The sequence below is a fragment of the Diabrotica undecimpunctata genome, chromosome 4 (genome assembly GCF_040954645.1).
Source record: "Diabrotica undecimpunctata isolate CICGRU chromosome 4, icDiaUnde3, whole genome shotgun sequence".
NCBI classification, from domain to species: Eukaryota; Metazoa; Arthropoda; class Insecta; order Coleoptera; family Chrysomelidae; genus Diabrotica; species Diabrotica undecimpunctata.
The window spans coordinates 119950102-119965732 of record NC_092806.1 but is presented as its reverse complement, the minus strand read 5'-3'; the positions used below and the strand labels follow the sequence as shown (position 1 = coordinate 119965732).

The window sequence follows — 15631 nt, the reverse complement described above, 5'->3', positions numbered from 1 at the left end:
TATTCCCTGGAATGCATATTTTTTATAATATATTACATACCTTAAAATAACTCATTAAAAATTAATTTTTTTTTAATACACAACATGCATCTTCTTCACTACTACTACTAAGGATTTCCACAGTTTTCACTGTCTTCCTTCACTCAACCGTTTTCTCCAATTTTCCCTGTCATTCCAGTCTCCATCTCGCAGGGTTCTTTTCTCCATAGCCTCGTCGATTTCATCTCTGAATGACCTTCGGGGTCTTCCTCTCTTTCTTCTTCCAATCGGGCTCCATTCTGTGATTTTGTTTATCCAGCGTCCTCTGTCCGCTCTTCTGACGTGGCCGTACCAGGATAGTCTCTTCTCCTCTATATAGTCGATTATGTCTGATTGCACTCCCATTCTCCGCTTAATCTCTGCGTTTTCAATTCTGTCTCTTTTTGTAAGTCTACAGCTTCTCCTCAGGAACTCCATTTCTACTGCTCTTATTCTACCTCTATTTCTCTTGTTTATTGTCCAGTTTTCGGACCCATATGTCAGGATACTTCTTGTCAGGGTGTTATATATTCTCTTTTTTGTCTTTATCGTAATGTTCTTATCCCACAACACTGAGTTTAGTTGTCTTATACAGTTTCTTGTTTGTCTCAGTCTGTTGTTTATATCTTCTTCTGTTGTTCCCTGGTTCGATATTATGGTTCCTAAATACTTGAATTTATCTGTTCCATTTATTTGTCTTCCCTCGTCTATCTCTAGGTTTCTCATATCCTTGTTTTCTGTTGTTAGGTATTCGGTTTTCTCTAAGTTTATTTCCATTCCGTTGTTTTTATATTCTTCTTCTAGTTTTCTGAGCATAAAGCTGAGATCTTCTTCATCTTGTGCGATGACTACTTGATCGTCGGCAAAACTTAAGGTGTATAGGTATTCGTCTCTTACTGGTATGCCCATTCCTTCGCACTTTCTCCTCCATGGTTTGAGTGTCTTTTCCAAGAATATTTTAAACAGAGTAGGGGACGTAGCACAGCCTTGTAGAAGTCCTTTTGTCGTCTTAAATGGATTGTAGGCTTTATTTCCACATTTAATAGCTACTTTGTTTTCTTTGTATAGTGCTTTAACTGCTTTTATTAGTGTTTGTCGGATTCCGAGATCATTCATTGCTTCCCATAATTTGACTCTAGGTATTGAGCCATATGCTTTCTTTAGATCAACAAAGGCCAGATGGACCGGTCTACCTTTTGCCATTTTCTTCTCTATCAGTTGTTCTAATGTGTACGTATGATCTAGGCATGATTTTCCTACTGTGAACCCTGCTTGGTCTTCTCCAATTTTTCCTATTGTTTCAGTTTCTATTTTTTCTTTAATAATTTTCCCGTAAAGTCTACCTACCGACGATATTATACTAATTCCTCTATAGTTTTCACATTTTTTCCTGTTTCCTTTCTTATGTATGGATGTGATGTATGCTTGTGTTCATTCCGCAGGTATTTCTTCTCCATTTAGTCCTCTTTCGAACATTCTATGTAGCATGCGGAATAACTTTTCCGTTCCGTTTTTAATTAGTTCGTTTGGTATTCCTCCGGGTCCTTTGGCTTTTTTGTTCTTCAATGTCTTGATTGCTCTCTTAACTTCTGCCAGGCTTATTTCTATCTGGTCGTATGCCCCATTTCCTGCATGTTCTATATTCTCTTCCTGAAATTGGGGACGGTTTTCTGTAAGTAGTTCTACGTAGTATTCTTGCCACTCGTTTTCACTAATTTTGCCGATCTGGGTTTTCTCTGTCTTATTTCGTTGAAGTGCTTTTAATATTCGCCATGATTCTGAATTTCTCGTTCCTCCGATATGTCGTTCTATCTCTGTGCATGCTTGTTCCCATCGTTCGTTCTTTTCATTTGTTACTCTTTTCTTTACCTCTCTGTTTTTCGCTCTATATAGGTCTAAGTCTTCCTGTTTTTTGGTGTTTAGGTATTTTATGTGTAGTTTTTTCTTTTCTTTTATGCATTTCAATGTGTCTTCCCTTAATTTGATATTCTGATGGGCGTTCCTTTGGTCGTCTTCTCCAAGAGCTTCTAAGGCCGCTGAAATCAGGCAGGTTTTTATGTGTTCATGCATTTCATCTAACGTGTCATATCTGAATTCTTCTAGTTTTTGGCCTAGTCTTCTTTTGTATAAATCTTTTATTGATTCTTCCTGCAATAGATGTAATTTGAGCCTCTTTTTGTTTATTGTCGTTCCCGTTGTAACAATCGATGTATGTTTTTGTTTTGTCCAGATATAGGGGAATTCCATCCATGCCACCACAAGTTTGTGATCTGTTCCACACTCTGCCCCTCTTTTCACTCTGATGTCTTTCACTTTGATGGAGCTTTTGTGGTTCATGATAATGTAGTCAATAATGGATCTTAGTTTTCTTGTCTCTTGAGTCCATGTGTACTTATGTATATTTTTGTGTTTGTAAAATCCGTTCATAATTTTCAAATCATTTACTTCACATAGTTCTACCAATCTTTCTCCGTTGTCGTTAATTGTGTCTTCTCCAAATGGACCAACTGTTCTGTCATTGTCTTTTCTTCCGACTCTTCCATTTAGATCCCCCACTATTATTATTTCTTGTTTAGGTTTTCTCTTATCCATTTGTTCTTGAAGTTGTTCGATAAATCGTTCTTTCTCATTGGCTGGACTGTCTTCCGTTGGACCGTATGTTGCTAGTATTATAATTTCTCTGCCATACATCTTGATTTTCAGTTTGGCAATTCTCTCGTTTATGGGTTCCCAATCGTCTATACATTTTTCCCATTTCTTCTTTAGTAGAATTCCAACTCCAGCTTTTGCGCGGTCTTTCTTTTCTACTCCGCTCCAACAATGGATTAGTTCCCCTATTCTTTCCGTGCCGTTTCCTTTCTTTTTTGTTTCCGTTGTGACGAGGATATCGAGATTCATCTTTTCGAATTCTGATGTTACTTCACTGGCTTTTGTTCTCCAGCCCTGCACATTCCATGTGCCGATTCTTAGTTTTCTCTGTCTTTGTCTTCGGTTGAGTTTCGAAGCCGGGTTTGTTGAACTCAAAGCAGAAGTACCCCCCCGTATCCGATGGGGCTCCCTCCTTCGGAGGTGTGGATTGCCACCCGGGGATTAATTTTAAAATTTTTCATTTCTGCCAATTGTTCGTTAGCCCTTGGATTTTTTTAAGTGTGCTAGGTTGCTAACGCCTAACGCCACAACCCCCTTTTGGAGGACCTATTGTTCAGCCGCCCACTCTGGGTCAGACGCTGTTTGCAGCCGCCCACTCTGGGTCAGACGCTACTGTTGTCAGTTTTGGTCCGCGTCGGGTATTTCATTTCCCCGATACCACCCATATCTGGGAGGCATTCCCCTATCCGCCACCTGGGGACGCGTCCGGTAGAGGATTGACAACCTCCCCCTCGGAGCATCTTCTTCAATAAAGCTAAATTTGGCGATAAAAATATTTAAATAAAGTTTAGTGACAATGATAATACTTGACAGAATCTTCTTTTTATTGGATGTCAACAATCAAATTTACTTTAAAATCCCTAATTCATGTGCTTGAGATTAATCTTGTACGAGAAATACCGGAAGTATCGTTTATAGAACACAACAAATACTTGAGCATGACTTTGACGTAAGTTCGACTTGGCGGAGCACGTGCTCAAGTACGAGTTTGAGTACCGACTATGAATACGGGCATTAGTCTTTCATTGATGATGGTTAGAAGTACTTTGCTAGCATGAAATATTAATGCTACTGTACCATAATTGTTAAAATCTGTCGGTGGATATTTTTTTATATATGGGAATAAAAGTGAATTTACCCCACTCAATTGGCCACTTGCCAATTGTGCCAGATATTCCAGATTTTATTGCAGATTCTAAGCATTACTTCAATTTCTACCTCTTTTATTTCTTTGAGTATCTCAGCTGTTCTATCTTTCCCTTCTGCTTTTTTATTGTCGCCTCAATTTCTGATTTCAGTTTTTGTGGTTTTTCTTCATAACTTCTTTTCTCTGTATTATTGTCTGGCTCATTATTAGATCACAGTATTTTGCAATATTGTTTGCACACCACTAAGATACCTTCTAGGTTTGTTATGGTATTTTCACTATTATTTTTGATGATCTGTTTGCAATTTAAATTTTCTCGCTAGATATTTGAATTTTAAGAAAAGCTCTCTAGATTCTTGGCGGTCAGTATGCTTTTCTTCTTCTTTAAGTACCGTCTCCCGATCGGAGGTTGGATATCATCATCACTATCTTTACTCTATCTACTGCTGCTCTGAAGAGTTATATAGAACTGCATTTAAACCAGTCCCTTAAATTCTTCAACCATGACACTCTCCTTCTTCCTATACTCCTTCCTCTTCTTATCTTTCCCTGTATTATCAGCCTTAGCAGTTCATATCGCTGTCTCCTCATTAAGTGTCCCAGATATTGTAACTTTCTTATTTTTATTGTGTTTATTATTTCGCATTCTTTGTCCATTTCTCTCAATACTTCCATGTAAGTTTTCTTCTGTGTCCATGCTATTCTAAGCAACCTCCTGTAACACCACATTTCAAAGGACTGTAACTTATTTATGTGTTCTTGCTTTAATGTCCAGCTTTCAAGTTCATATTGCAGTATCGACAACACGTAGCATCTCATTGCTCTTACTCTCAGTGTTAATCTAAGGACTTTGTTGCAGATAATTGTTTTCATTTTTCTTGCTATTTCTATCCTGGCTCTTATTTCGGTTGTTTGATTATTATTGTCTGAAATCCAGGTTCCTAGGTGTTTGTATTTATCAACCCCTTCTATCGGTATATTTCCCAAATGTATGTTTGTTGGTATATTTGTTTTCTTTGTTATTATCATGTATTTGGTCTTTTTTATGTTCATTTTTAGTCCATATTTTTCACAAAAACTGTTTGTTTTGTTTAGCAGTAATTGGAGTTGTTCAGCAGAGTTTGCCATAATCACGGTGTCATCTGCATATCTTATGTTGTTAATAGATCTTCCGTTAATTATTATTCCTTCACTTTGAGATAGTAATGCTTCTTCAAAAATGGCTTCACTATATACATTAAATAGTAATGGGGACATTACTATTTCTGCTTTTCTAGTTATGCGCTTATGTTTACTTGTACGATACTTGTCTAGATAAGAAGTGGGGGATTGAAAGAGAAATAAGAAATCCAGTTGCAAGTATGTTTACCTGTCAAACCTCTCGCTCAGGTGTTTTGAAGGACACAACGGTTTAGCTTTGGGACGTGGTTCTATAGATCTAGGATGGGGTATACTAGGGCGATCCAATAAGTACTTAGCCTACAAAAGAAAAACGAAAATTTTAGCTCGATACACTTGATCCAGCGATGCTCCAACTTCTTTAACCTGCCTGAAAAATACGTTTTCTCGAGGTCTGCAAAGTAGGCTTCCGTCGGGCGATGACATCCCGTTATGAGTTAAATTTCTGCCCGACGAGTACATTTTTCAAATTTGGCAACAAAAAGTAGTCACACGAAGTCAAATCTAGAGAATGTGGGGGATGAGGCCTTCTAAAAGAAAGGGGAACAATAAAGGGCGCCACCTACTCCTTTATCGAGAGACGAGAAAAACTTGACACTGGACCTATGAGAAGATTGGTGTAAGAACTATTCCAAAAACATAACTAAACTCTTTCCGAATAGGCTAAAACACCAAAATGCCTAGGTACATAGTAAAAAACTAAGAGAAGTAAACTCGCTTACCTTATATTGTCGCTCTGCATTCCTGTAAGATGTACTTTTTTATTATTTACTAATAGAGAGGAAGATTATGAGAAAACAATAAACACATAATTGCTTCAAATTAACAACTTATACTTTTACCTAGTATAATTACTGAAATACCTTTATAACTAGGTAAAGTTCAAAAGTAAATGTAAATAGCAAAAATTCTTTGACAATAACTTAGTTATAGCATAATTATCATGATATTATTGGTATTATAACTTACTATCCAATAAAAAAATACCTACAAATTAGTTAAACCCAAAGTATATCAATTTCCCTTGATCACTAGGGTACTGAACATACAAATTTTTGAGCTGTACACAAAAAAAAGATTATTACGGAATACCAAAAAATTGATGAACATACCCTATAAACAAAAAAACACGTGGTACTGCACTGCACTAAATATATATTATGTAATAAAAGTTATAAATGCAATCAGGTATCCTTCTTTAGTTTACCAGATAGAAAATATTTTAATATTGTATCTCCAAACATTTTGACAAATTTTAAATTTAATTAAAAGATTTTCGAAACCAAATTCAAAAATTTCGCTTTAATCTGTGCCTTCTAAAAATTGCAAGGCAAAACAGACGTTGATAAAGATGTTAAGAGAGACATGGGGAATCTAAAATTTGCATTCCACAACATATCTCCTCAACTAAGCAAAATTCTTAGCGAATTGGTTTCTAGTACTCGTACAGAGTATATCGAAATTAAAAGAAAAAGTCAGTTAAGATTTTATTTCACGTACAGGGAGCTTGCGCATCCGTTTATACGTATTTCGGCCCAATAGGCCTCATCACAACGGCTTTCGCAAACGCTCTGAACGTGAAAAATTGCAAGGCAATTGTTTGGGAAAGCCGTTCTGATGAGGCCTATTGGGCCGAAATACGTATAAACGGATGCGCAAGCTCCCTGTACGTGAAATAAAATCTTAACTGTATTTTCCTTTTTATTTCGATATACTCTGTACGAGTACTAGAAACCAATTCGATATACTATATGTTGTGGAATGCAATTTTTAGATTCCACATGTCTCTCTTAACATCCTTTATCAACGTCTGTTTTGACTTGCAATTTTTAGAAGGCACAGATTAAAGCGGAATTCTTGAATTTGGTTTCGAAAATAAGTTTACGATTTTATTATCAGATGTCACTACATTGCGTCTATACGAAGCCATGTTAGAGTTGCTTCCTAAGACAAAAAAGATTTATTTCACGTTCAGAGCGTTTGCGAAAGCCGTTCTGATGAGGCCTATTGGGCCGAAATATACTCTCTTAAGAGTGTTTCATTACTCACTCTCATAAGAGTGTTTCATTAACATCTCGGCCAATTTTCTGACTGCAACCCTAATAAACTGTGTTGTTTGTATATATATATATATATATATATATATATATATATATACACAAACAAACATGTATATATATCCTTTGTTGTAGTTCTATTCTTTTCCAAAATATGTCCATGTTCAAAATCAAAATGCTGTAGTGCTTAATTTGTTGTTGGTGTGTACACTACGTTTAGTCAGAAAAAGGCCAAGGAAAAGTGGTTAACAGATAAATGTATAGAAATAGAAGAGTATGACAGAAAATACGACAGCTTTAATAAACAAAAAAATAAAACAAACAAAAAAAACAAGTACCAAAAAGCGAGCACACTATGGGATACTTAAAGATGGTAATGGTAAACTCATTGCAGACATTAAAGATAAACTAACATTTTGGCAAGAATACATAATGAAACTATTCGACGATGATAGAATGATACAAGAAGAACCACAGAAACAGACAAAACGGAAAATAATAATGTGCGAATTAGAACAGGCAATTAGAAATGTAAAGGCCGCAAAATCAGTAGGCCCAGATCAAATACCCAGTGAGCTAATTAAATGCATTGACGAAGAAACACTGCATATACTTTTAGATCTGTTCAACAAACTATATACAATAGGAGTTATACTCGACGATTGGTTGCTGTCCACGTTTGTAACACTACCAAAGTCAGTACATGCGACAAAATGCTCCCAGTACAGAAAAATTTCCTAAATGAGCCACACACTTTTCTCTAAATAATACATGGAATACTATACAAAAAAAATAGAAGAAGATATAGATGACACCCAGTTTGGATTCAGAGGAGGACTAGGAACGAGAGAGGCTCTGTCCGCTTTTAACGTTCTTGCGCAAAGGCGACTAGATATGAACCAGTATTTCTATGTCTGCTTTATAGATTATCAAAATACTATTGACATAGTACTACATCGGAATCTCGTAAAATTGTTAAATGAAAAGAATGTGGATAGTCGAGATATATGGGTTATTGTTAATCTGTACCTACTGGAATCAAAAAGCAAAGGTTAGAATTGAAAATGTCGAAACATAAACTAGAGAAATCAAAAGAAAGAGGTGTTAGACAGGGTTATGTGCTGTCCCCATTGTTATTCAATCTGTACAGGAAAGCTAATTTTAAGGAAGCATTATCAGAGGAACAACAGGGTATACCAATCAACGGAAAAATCTTGAACAACATAAGATTCGCAGACGACACCGCTGTTTTTGCCGATAGTCTAAAAGCACTGCAACGCTTAGTAAATAGATTACATCAAGTTAGTATAAAATATGGACTACAAATGAGCGCTAAGAAAACCAAGTGCATGATTATTTCTAAGCAACATACAGTAGGAAAGCTAGATATCCAGGGAAAACAAGTAGAAAGAGTGAATAACTACAAATATCTGGGAACCTGGGTAAATGAAAACAATGACCAAGGAAGAAAAATAAGGACACGCATTGAAATTGCAAGACAAGCATTTATAAAAATGAAAACAATTTTTGTTAACCGAGACCTTCCTGTGGAGCTGAGGATAAGAGCCTTAAGATGCTACGTGTTCTTAAATTTGTTGTATGGAATGAAAAGCTGGACATTAAAAGTGGATATTATAAACAAGTTGGAATCATTTGAGATGTGGAGCTATAGAAAAATGTTGAAAATTCCATAGACCCAACGAGTTACACATGCAGAAGTGTTAAGAAGGCTACAAAAGGATTGCGAGGTCATAAAGCACATCAAAACAAGAAAGTTGGAATATTTAGGCCACATTACCAGAGGTGCGAAATATGAGATATTAAGGGTCATAATACAAGGTAAAATTAAGGGTAAAAGATCCATAGGCATTTCCTGGCTTAGAAACCTTAGAGACTTTTATAGTTGCAGTTCAGTAGATCTTTTCAGAGCAGCCGCCATGTCATATTTTGCCAACATTTTTGCTACATTAGTCGCCTACATTAGTAAGATTACTATTATTATTGCTAGGAATAGTTTGGGATTGTCCCGGATTGGTATTGGAATAAGAAATGATTTTTGATATTGCGGGTATTAACATTTTTTTGATAAGGCGGTTGTAAAATTCTGGTGGATATTTTTTTTTTCTAAGATATTTCTAACTTTTTTTCATTCATTTTTGGAATGGTATTGTGGGATAGATAGCTATTTTTAAAATTTAGATATTTAGATAACCAAATTCAACATTACATGAATTGCTTAATAAAGAAAAAATATTTATAAATTATTTATTTATTTCTCCACCCTTTTTCAGCTGTTGAAAATTATTAAAAAATAACAAATCAATACTTGGTTCCATAGCTCAACGGGCTACCTAAACTAGATTGTTGTTCTTTCTCCTTCGCTATCCATTCTTAAAGGGATCTAAAAAATAAATTTTTATTTATTATTCTTCCAAAAAAATTATAAACCAAATTTTTAATTTTCACTATGATCTATTTATCTATAATCTACAAGATTTGTTGATGATGCTCTATATATCAAAAAACCGTATTTAATAAGCACCAAATCACATGGCTTCAATTGCCACGTCTTTATATATATATATATATATATATATATATATATATATATATATATATATATATATATATATATATATATGTATATATATATTATATATATAATATATATGTATAATATATATATTATATATTATATATATATATATATTATATATAATATATATATATATATATATATATATAATATATATATATATATATATATATATATTATATATATAATATATATGTATAATATATATATTATATATTATATATATATATATATATATATTATATATATAATATATATATATATATATATATATATTATATATATAATATATATATAATATATATATATATATATATATATATATATCTATATATATATATATCTATATATATATATATATATATATATATATATATATATATATATATATATATATATATATATATATATATATATATATATATATATATATATATATATCATCATTCAATCTTCGCTTATTCACTGCTGGACATAGATCTCCCTCATAATTTTCCATCTATTTCGATCTTGTGCCTCTTGCATCCAATTCCTATGACAACGTTTTAGATCGTCAGTCCAACGTGTTGGTGGACGACCTCTACTTCGGTAGGCATCATCTCTTGGTCTCCATTCCAGTATCCGCTTTGTCCATCTATTGTCTGTCATTCGAGCCACGTGACCTGCCCAGTTTCATTTTAGTGTTGCTACTCTCTCTACTGCATCAGCCACTCCTGTTCTTTGTCGTAGCTAGCGATTTGGGATCTTGTCTCGTAGTGAATATATATATATATATATATATATATATATATATATATATATATATATATATATATATATATATATATATATATATATATATATATATATATACTTGGTAGCGAAGCTCGTTGAACAAAAAATTTATTTGGTCATCAATATTAGTTTTTAACGTGTGTGTTACAAAACCTAAAGTAATAACCTCCTCCATAGTTATCCCCAGTTTCGTTCAGGGTATACAGCGGTACTATCGAGTAAAACAATAAAAAGCGCAGCGGAATCAAACAGCGCTCGCCGGGCTGTGTAAGGTGACTCTTTTCCTCCGATGGCAACCATCAAAAAGTAGTATAACGAGTTTCAAAGTGGTCTCACGTCGGTTTTTAATGAGCCACTCCTCGAAAATAGCTACCACGGAGGATAACGTGACAAAAATCCAAGATCTCGTTTTGTCAGACCTTCGACTGAAGATGCGCGGGATAGCTAAGACAGTAGGCATCTCAAAAGACCGCGCAAGTCATATCATGCATGAAATTTTGGGCTTGAGAAACCTGTCGTCGCGGTGGGTGCCACGTTTGCTCATTCCGGATAACAAGCGCAATTGTGAAACCACTTCAGAGCAGAGTCTGACGCTATTTAAGTATAATCCGAAGGAGTTTCTACTTCGTTTTGTAACCGTCGATAAAACATAGATTCACTGGTATACACCAGAGACCAAGGAACAGAAAATAATGAACAGTGGACGAACGTGCTCCGAAGAAGGCGAAGACTGAGGTGATGGCAAGTATTTTCTGGGATTCACAAGGGGTAATCTACATCGACTACTTGGAAAACGATAAAAAGGTCACAGGGCTCTACTACGCCAAATTATTGGGCCGATGCGACGCCGAATTGCAGAAAAACGACCCCATTTTGCGAAGAAAAAAGTGCTGTTCCTCCATAATAACGCAGTGGCTCATTCCTTCGTCATCGCCATAGCGAAATTGGTCGAATTGGGCTATGAATTTTTGCCGGATCCACAGTATTTTTTAGATTTGGCCCCGTGCGACTTCTTTTTGTTTCCACACTTGAAAAGGCACTCACCAAGCAGATATTCAAGTCGAATGAAAAGATCATCGCCGCTATGGAAGATCACTTCTCAAGACAACGTATTTTTCAGACGGGTTAAAGAAGTTGGAGCATAGCTGAGTTAAATGTATTGAGGCAAAAGTAGACTATATTGAGAAATAAATCTCTCTTTCTCAAAATTTTCTTTTGTAAGCCAAGTGATTATCAGACCGCCCCAGTATATTAAGGTTGGCTAACATATCTTGGTTTAAAAAATACCTAAATAAAGGACAGCAAACTTTCTTTATATAAATTTTTAGACCAACTGATTAAACAAATACCCCAATCAACTCTATAATATAGACCACGTACAGATTTTGCTTACAAAATCATGAAAACAATATTTAACCACTTACTTATTTTTCTATTTTAAGGAGAATATTAAAAGCGAATTTTTACATACCTGAGGTCTAAGTCATAAACCGGAAGTTTACTATTCTCTTTGGTGTTTTTTGCTTCAGGTATTTTATCGTTTCCTTTATTCGGTTCTGGTTTAGGAATTTTACCATCATCAACTTCGACAATTTCGATCCTCGTTTCCTTTCCTTTATTCTTTTTAGAGGAATGTTTATTTTCGTTAGTTTTCTTTACTTTCATGATGTACGTATCTAAAACAATATTTTTTTTTAGTTACAATAATTAACATCATAATAATACATGATGGTGATCAAATAGTCGGACTCTGGGTCTCTGAGGTAGTCGAAACTCTGACCGCACTTAAAACTCTAACTCTCTGACTCTTAAAACTCCCGCAATTTACCAAAGATACTCCGACAAAATCTCACTTATGTGCTCGAAAGCACAATCCTCGTGACCACTGGAACTACCGGCGCCTTTAAATAACTGCAACTAAGGGGGACAAGCCCTACAAAAAAAAAATAGGTAGGTCCGGATACAAGGTGGCAACTTTAATACCGGAATACCTAGCTGATGTTTGGTAACCTGCATTGGGAAATGTCATTTATTTACTTAGAATCTATAATTTTTGCCAGACTGACCTCATGGGAAAAGACAAACATTAGTATTTGTATTTTGAGAACGATTTCCGAAGTTGAAATTGAAACGTCAATAAACGTACTTTAACCTTTAATTGTGGCTTATTCCCATTTAAATAGTGATTACTTTAAAATGCCACAAGAAAATAGCTTCAGAACAATATTTCTCAAAGATTATTAGAAATGGATTCTGTTGTACCGAAATATATATATATATATATATATATATATATATATTTAACGTTTACTTATATATATATATATATATATATATATATATATATATATATATATATATATATATATATATATATATATATATATATATATATATATATATATAGTAAACTCTTAAATATTGGGGAAATCTGCAAGAAATACTCTAATGTGTATCAATTGTTTCGCCGAACGTTTTCGCCAAAGAGAATTAATTTGGCTTCTTCAGGGCTGAAAGAGAATAAATTATAATTAGCTACCATATATTATCTATTAAAACATTATTGATCTTACCGTAACTTAGAATTGTAGAGTTAGAATATTAAAAAACTTTGCTAGTAACATAGTGGTGTTTTTTGTTACTATGTGCAAAAAAAGTTTTTTATAAGGATTGAAATGTATGGTAGCTTCGAACTTGACACGTAAAGGCTTACCCAAGGTTAATCGAAAAACCCAATGCAACTACATTTAAAAGGAGGTAATTCTTTGAAATGTCGGCAATAACTAAATTTTTGATTTTTAGATAGTTAAAAGTGAGGTTCTGTTTAAGCCAGAACGCAAGCGCTGACAACTTCATTATTAGTTCGTATGAATCTATATGTCGTTAAGGTTCATTGGTAAAAAACGAATGAATTTAAATCCCAGTAAAGGGAAATATTATTTTGATTTTCTTTATTTAATTATATTATATTGTTCATGTATTATTAAGTCTTATTGAGACGTATCTAAGAAAAGCAAGGGAATGTTATATATTTTTTGTTAATGAAAATTAATTATAAAGGTATGTTAGTTGTTAATGGATATATCAGTCAAGTTAGTAATCTGTGATATAGTATTGTTCTTGGTATCTGATTTAAGTAACAGGTGGTATATATCGCTTAGATTATTGATGTCACTCTTAACATTAATGGAGAAATCGTTAAGGAAAATATAAGACATTTCAATGAACTCTCTTTTAGATTTATTGTTCTCACGGTGGAGAATTGCGGTGTTAGTATAGTCCATGAGATGACCAGTGGAATGGACATGTTTGGCTAATGCACAACGGTCAGGGTGAAGTCGAGAATCACTTTTGTGTAGTGTAATACGTGATTTCAATAATTGAGATGTTTGACCCATGTAGGAATTGTTGCAAGAGAGACATGGAATGTTGTAGACAATATTACTAAGCCTATCTATGGGAGTCTTATCTTTTATCTTAGAATAAAGATTATTAATTGTTAGGGCTGATCTACAAGCTACATTAAGTTTAATGTTGTTATTATTATTGCCAAAGCTATTTTCAACACTTTTCAGAATCCTTGTTAACCCCGGAGTGATATCTCTGAAATATGGTAATGAAAAATATTTGTTTATAGGAGTATCCGAGACTGGGTTCCCACTTAAGACATCAGGATCAGCATTGTTAGTCGCGAAGGAAGGTGAAATATCTTCGTCATGGATAGTATTAAACAAAATCTTATTAACTAATGGTGTTGGATAAGCGTTTGAAATAAAAAGTTTCTGTAGGATTTGTAGGTTTTTTGTATGAAATGAAGGATCTGATAGTTTTGTTACTCTATTTTTCATCTGTTTGATTAAGTTGACTTTGGTAGAATTATTATGGTATGAGTTGTAGTTAAGGTATCTACCAGAATGGGTCGGTTTTTGATACCAATCTATTTTGATGTTGTTGGTTTCCCTGATCATCCTTATGTCGAGAAAGGGGACGGACCAATTACCATCTTCCCTCTCTATAGTGAACTGGATGTAGGGGTCATAACCATTAAAAGTGTCTAATAGTTCATCTACCTTGTCATTGGGTATAGCCAAAATGATATCATCAACATATTTTTTTTTTTTTAAATGGAATATTAAAGGATAGTAAAGGAATGACTGAGTCTAATACATAATCCATAACGTAAGTTGCAATGATAGGAGAAATCTTAGCTCCCATAGGGGTACCGAAAGTTTGTTGATAGAATTTATCATTAAATGAGAAGTAAGTGTTGTTAAAGAGAAATTCGACAACACTTGAAAAGTGTTGAAAATAGCTTTGGCAATAATAATAACAACATTAAACTTAATGTAGCTTGTAGATCAGCCCTAACAATTAATAATCTTTATTCTAAGATAAAAGATAAGACTCCCATAGATAGGTTTAGTAATATTGTCTACAACATTCCATGTCTCTCTTGCAACAATTCCTACATCGGTCAAACATCTCAATTATTGAAATCACGTATTACACTACACAAAAGTGATTCTCGACTTCACCCTGACCGTTATGCATTAGCCAAACATGTCCATTCCACTGGTCATCTCATGGACTATACTAACACCACAATTCTCCACCGTGAGAACAATAAATCTAAAAGAGAGTTCATTGAAATGTCTTATATTTTTCTTAACGATTTCTCCATTAATGTTAAGAGTGACATCAAGAATCTAAGCAATATATACCACCTGTTACTTAAATCAGATAACAAGAACAATACTATATCACAGATTACTAACTTGACTGATATATCCATTAACAACTAACATACCTTTATAATTAATTTTCATTAACAAAAAATATATAACATTCCCTTGCTTTTCTTAGATACGTCTCAATAAGACTTAATAATACATGAACAATATAATATAATTAAATAAAGAAAATCAAAATAATATTTCCTTTTACCGGGATTTAAATTCATTCGTTTTTTACCAATGAACCTTAACGACATAAAGATTCATACGAACTAATAATGAAGTTGTCAGCGCTTGCGTTCTGGCTTAAACAGAACCTCACTTTTAACTATCTAAAAATCAAAAATTTAGTTATTGCCGACATTTCAAAGAATTACCTCCTTTTAAATGTAGTTGCATTGGGTTTTTCGATTAACCTTGGGTAAGCCTTTACGTGTCAAGTTCGAAGCTACCATACATTTCAATCCTTATAAAAAAC

At 33.9% G+C, this 15631-nt stretch overlaps 1 protein-coding gene across 3 annotated transcripts in view; it reads right to left on the bottom strand.

The window, feature by feature from the left end:
* Window positions 1–9301: 9301 nt before the first annotated feature.
* LOC140438377 (uncharacterized) overlaps window positions 9302–15631 on the bottom strand; it is a 66208-nt gene continuing 59878 nt past the window's right edge. For all 3 annotated transcript variants that reach the window (XM_072528055.1, XM_072528054.1, XM_072528056.1), the window contains 2 exons: window positions 11892–12096; window positions 9302–9451 (listed from right to left, as the gene is read on the bottom strand). In XM_072528055.1, coding sequence (XP_072384156.1) covers window positions 9442–9451; window positions 11892–12096 — 215 coding nt within the window. In that variant the 3' untranslated portion in view covers window positions 9302–9441. The remainder of the gene's footprint in view (window positions 9452–11891; window positions 12097–15631) is intronic.